Source organism: Agrilus planipennis, unplaced genomic scaffold (genome assembly GCF_000699045.2).
Source record: "Agrilus planipennis isolate EAB-ADULT unplaced genomic scaffold, Apla_2.0 scaffold75, whole genome shotgun sequence".
In the NCBI taxonomy this organism is placed as follows: domain Eukaryota; kingdom Metazoa; phylum Arthropoda; class Insecta; order Coleoptera; family Buprestidae; genus Agrilus; species Agrilus planipennis.
In genome coordinates this window covers 90,863-95,946 of record NW_020439028.1, presented here as the reverse complement: position 1 = coordinate 95,946, position 5,084 = coordinate 90,863, and the positions used below count along the sequence as shown (strand labels likewise).

General features: G+C 39.8%; 1 protein-coding gene across 4 annotated transcripts in view; it reads left to right on the top strand.

The window, feature by feature from the left end:
* The window catches only part of LOC108740376 (endoglucanase A-like), a 30,381-nt gene extending 25,330 nt beyond the window's left edge, over nt 1–5,051 (top strand). For 3 of the 4 annotated variants that reach the window (XM_025976456.1, XM_025976454.1, XM_018474675.1), the window contains 3 exons: nt 2,515–2,734; nt 4,262–4,549; nt 4,622–5,051. In XM_025976456.1, coding sequence (XP_025832241.1) covers nt 2,515–2,734; nt 4,262–4,549; nt 4,622–4,955 — 842 coding nt within the window. In that variant the 3' untranslated portion in view covers nt 4,956–5,051. The remainder of the gene's footprint in view (nt 1–2,514; nt 2,735–4,261; nt 4,550–4,621) is intronic. The other variant, XM_025976455.1, reaches the window with a different exon arrangement.
* The last annotated feature ends 33 nt before the right edge of the window (nt 5,052–5,084 follow it).

The window sequence follows — 5,084 nt, the reverse complement described above, 5'->3', positions numbered from 1 at the left end:
TATATATATAAATACATAGAAGTAGTAAGGGTAAAACAAATGTAACTTTTTTTGAACGAAATTACTTAAAATGGCCTAATTTTGAAAGACTTCCATGAAAAAATTCAGGGGAAGTCCTTTTTAACGTTTTTTTTGCAAATTAGTATTTGTAGATTACACTTCTCAGTTGACAGCTCATTTTGATAGTACCTAAGCAGCAAAATTGAACCGAATATAACTGACCACTATCCGGTTTTTGCAATAATAAAGGATGAACACATAGAAGAATCAGTATTCTACAAATTAATAAACAACTATAATAAACTAAAAAAAAAACAACGTGTAATTGTACAACACGCTACTGAAGTGAAACCTCTTCAAACACACAAATATACCAGGATAGGGGTTAAGGAATTGGTTTAATTGTATTATTTGTACACTATGAATTTAAATTTTACACTATACATGCCGGAATTACCTGTAAGGAACGTTGCACTGAAGCGCGCTCACAGCTCAAGCGATCCCCACGACAAACTCGACTACATAGCCGAGTAGAGGGGGACATCCGTTGCATGATTTCGTTACACAGCAACTCGCATGAAACGAACTTACCCTACCTTGCTAAAGAAGTTTCACTTCAAAAATAATTATGTAATGTGTGTCACTAATCTAGATCTATTAAGTTCCAATAAAATTATAAACGAGTACTTGTATAATTTCCTAGGGGGATCTACATGCCTAAGGTGTGCTTTGTCACAAGAACAAGTAATGAAGTAACGAGTGAGGGATTGTGTATTGATCATATCTATATAAAATCGAATATGAATTGTAACACTTATAAATTTCACTAAAGAATAACAGATCACTAAACGATTTTCAACTTACAACAAATCATAAACGCCGCAAATAATGTCAAGCTAGTAGTTGATCATAAAAAATGTCAAGCATTGCACGAATGATAACGAAAACATTGTAGCGAGCACGAGTTTGTTTGTGTGCGATCAGGCACACGTGTGCGTGAACGGCTTATCGATTCGCCAACTAGCCGCGGGCGCCTTTCTTCATGTGCGCCGTATTTGTAAATGTGTGTCTCGTACCTGCGTTCTGGGAAAGCAGTTAAACAGTTCAAAAAAAAAGAAACTATTCTGATGTTTCCAGAAGGTTGAAAAAAGTAAACAAAAGACTATTTAAAGGAAGAGACGATAGCCGAAGAGCAAGAAATAAATTGACCGGTGCATAAGCGAATCCAGATATAAATTGACAGTGATAGCAGTGAAATAAATAGCGCAGTGAATAATGATATATCAACAGTAGTGTAAATAAATAGAATAATTCATTACCTAAGCTTAGTAATAATGTAATAGTGTTTCTAATAATTAGTGTAAATAAATAGTTTTTGTCGTTATCACTGTTAGAAGTTAATTTTGCTAAACCCACGAACATTATTATATTGATGAATACATTACAACTAATAATCGAAATGATTGAATTCTACAAAAGTCATGTAAAATAAAAAATAAAACATACATAGACTTATTTATTTATTTAATTATTTATTTATTTATTATCACACACACACACACACACACACACACACACACACACACACACACACACACACACACACACACACACACACACACACACACACACACACACACACACACACACACACACACACACACACACACACACACACACACACACACACACACACACACACACACACACACACACACACACACACACACACACACACACACACACACACACACACACACACACACACACACACACACACACACACACACACACACACACACACACACACACACACACACACACACACACACACACACACACACACACACACACACACACACACACACACACACACACACACACACACACACACACACACACACACACACACACACACACACACACACACACACACACACACACACACACACACACACACACACACACACACACACACACACACACACACACACACACACACACACACACACACACACACACACACACACACACACACACACACACACACACACACACACACACACACACACACACACACACACACACACACACACACACACACACACACACACACACACACACACACACACACACACACACACACACACACACACACACACACACACACACACACACACACACACACACACACACACACACACACACACACACACACACACACACACACACACACACACACACACACACACACACACACACACACACACACACACACACACACACACACACACACACACACACACACACACACACACACACACACACACACACACACACACACACACACACACACACACACACACACACACACACACACACACACACACACACACACACACACACACACACACACACACACACACACACACACACACACACACACGCGCGCGCTCGCGCGCGCAAAAACATACACAAAATATGGGATTTTGAAGAAACATCATGGTTTCATAGTACTTGTATTTTCAGCCCTGGACTCTGCTAGTGGAACTAACAAGGATAGGTCGAGCCACGATAACCTGGATTTCGGCCCATATTACCTGAAAGCTATGAAGCAGTTGGAGTCTAAACACTCGAAACGACTGCTCGATTACCTCGACTTCCATATGTACCCCCAACCCGCCAACGTGTTCAGTGACAACACAGAAACGGAGGTACTGGCGGTGAGGCTCAGGTCAGTTTAAGTCTTAAAATTGTACTGCTTCTAAGTATCGGATTTAATAACGTAGGGAAACTTGAAAAACTTTGAAATTTATTAATTGTCAACTCCGACACGTGACTGGAGTTTACTTCTTAAAAACGATTATCATAAAATATATATAATAGGCAAAAGGAGTAAATGAATTCATATATTCATATATTTATTCATATTAATTTGATAAAATATATTACCGAGCCGACGGGACTTGAACCTTGACGAAACTCTTGTACAAACCAGAGTGGGTGGATCGGCTTGCGAGTTTCGATGATTTAGCCGGACCATAAGTTCAACCGTAATGGGGGGGAGGTCCTAAAGAAAAAACAGACTAAGAAAAGTCCCTAAAAGAGGGCAGCAGCGCTTTTAGTACTCAGGGTGGCAGAGATCACGAGGATCGGTATGGTACTCTGATGCATTATACTGCGATGTGGAAGGCAACGGGAAACCACCACATTATGATCCCGAGTAAAATGTACGTTAAAAAGTAAATGATGGCGTCCTCCGGGGTAAAGCACTCCGGACGTAAACTAGTCCCCCATTCGGATGTCCGGGCGGAAACTACCTGGGGGATGCCATCAATAAATGCAACAGGGTTAGGTGCAATATTTCACGATTCGAAGCGCGGAATGTTAGGACAATGAGGCAAGTACAGAAATTGGAAAATATGCAAGGAGAAATGGGTAGATTAGAATTAGATATTGTAGGTATTAGTGAAGTCCGTTGGCCCGAAGCTGGAGACTTCTGGAGTGGAGACTTTAGAGTAATACCTACAGGATCGGTGGAGGGTAATTCATAGGTAGGTAGGGTAGAGTGTAGAAAGTTATTTACAAAATACCGATAGGATAGTAATGGTTAAATAAAACTCGAAGCTAGTAAAAACGGTATTAGTGCAGGTTTACATTCCTACCTCATTTTAGAGTGATGAAGACGTAGAAACACTTTATGCAGATATAGAAGATGTGTTAAGTTTAGTGAAAGGACAGGAAAACTTAATAGTTTTAGGAGATTTCAACGCAGTAATAGATGAAGGTAAAGTGGGTGCAGTAGCAGGTTCATTTGGATTAGGCAATAGAAATGATAGGAGAGACAGGCTGATAGAATTTTGCGATAAACATAACTTAACTCGCGAATACTTTATTCAACCATCACGTTAGAAGGCGCTATCCGTGGAAGATACCAGGTGATTTAGGGTGATATCAGTTAGATTATATACTTGTTAGGCAAAGATTTAAAAATCAAGTGAAGGATTGTAGGAATTATCCAGGAGCAGGTATAGATAGCGATCATAACTTAGTAGTTATGAAGACCAATCTTAAATTGAAAATTCTCAAAAAGAGGGAAGGTAGGAGACGTCTCGAGTTAGAAAAGCTAAAATGTAACGAAACGCGTGATAGGCTAGGTAATATGGCAGACGAAATACTAAAGGCGGCGGGAGAAACGAATGACTGGGACATATTATGTCTTATGCCTTGTATATTATGTCTTACATCAACATATATTTAGATCAACTCAGGGCCTGTGGAATCCAGATTACATAGACGAGAGCTGGGTCAGGAACCTGGGAGAACCGAATAACCGGGTGCAACTGATTCCCAGGATGAAGAAGGCCATCCAGACTTACTATCCAGGCACCAAAATAGCCATCACCGAGTACAATTGGGGCGGCTTGAAGGTTATGAATGGTGCCCTCGCACAGGCAGATATACTTGGCATTCTGGGAAGGGAGAGCGTTGACGTGGCTATTCTCTGGGGACCAGAAAATTCAACCGAGCCATGGGCGTATGCTTTCAGGTAAAGTATACCCTTTAAGAGCATTAATTTCTTAAAAAGCTAAATATTCTAAATTTTCACTATACCAAACAGAATGTACCGCAATTACGACGGAAAGGGCTCTCAGTTCGGTTCAACCAGTGTTAGCGCAAAATCAAGTGACGAACAAAAGCTTGCGATCTATGCGTCGATACGATCATCGGACAAAAAGTTGACTGTTATTGCCATCAACAAAGACCCGATCAATGAAATTGACACGAAGATCGAGATCAAAAACTTCCCCTCTTCGGGCAATACTAAGATCTATACGTACAGTCAATACAATCTAACTAAGATTGTGGAAAGCATTGGCATTGTGGTTAACAATGCAATTGAACATAAATTCCCGCCTTATTCGATCACATTATTCGAAGTGGCCAGAAAATGATTGTGCTTGTACTAAAAACATTAATGAGCAATGCTCCTATAATTGAATGAAACTATTTATATTGTTATGTAGAAGCGAGCTTTATATCTACGTATTTATGAGATTTAATAATCTCATATATATATATGA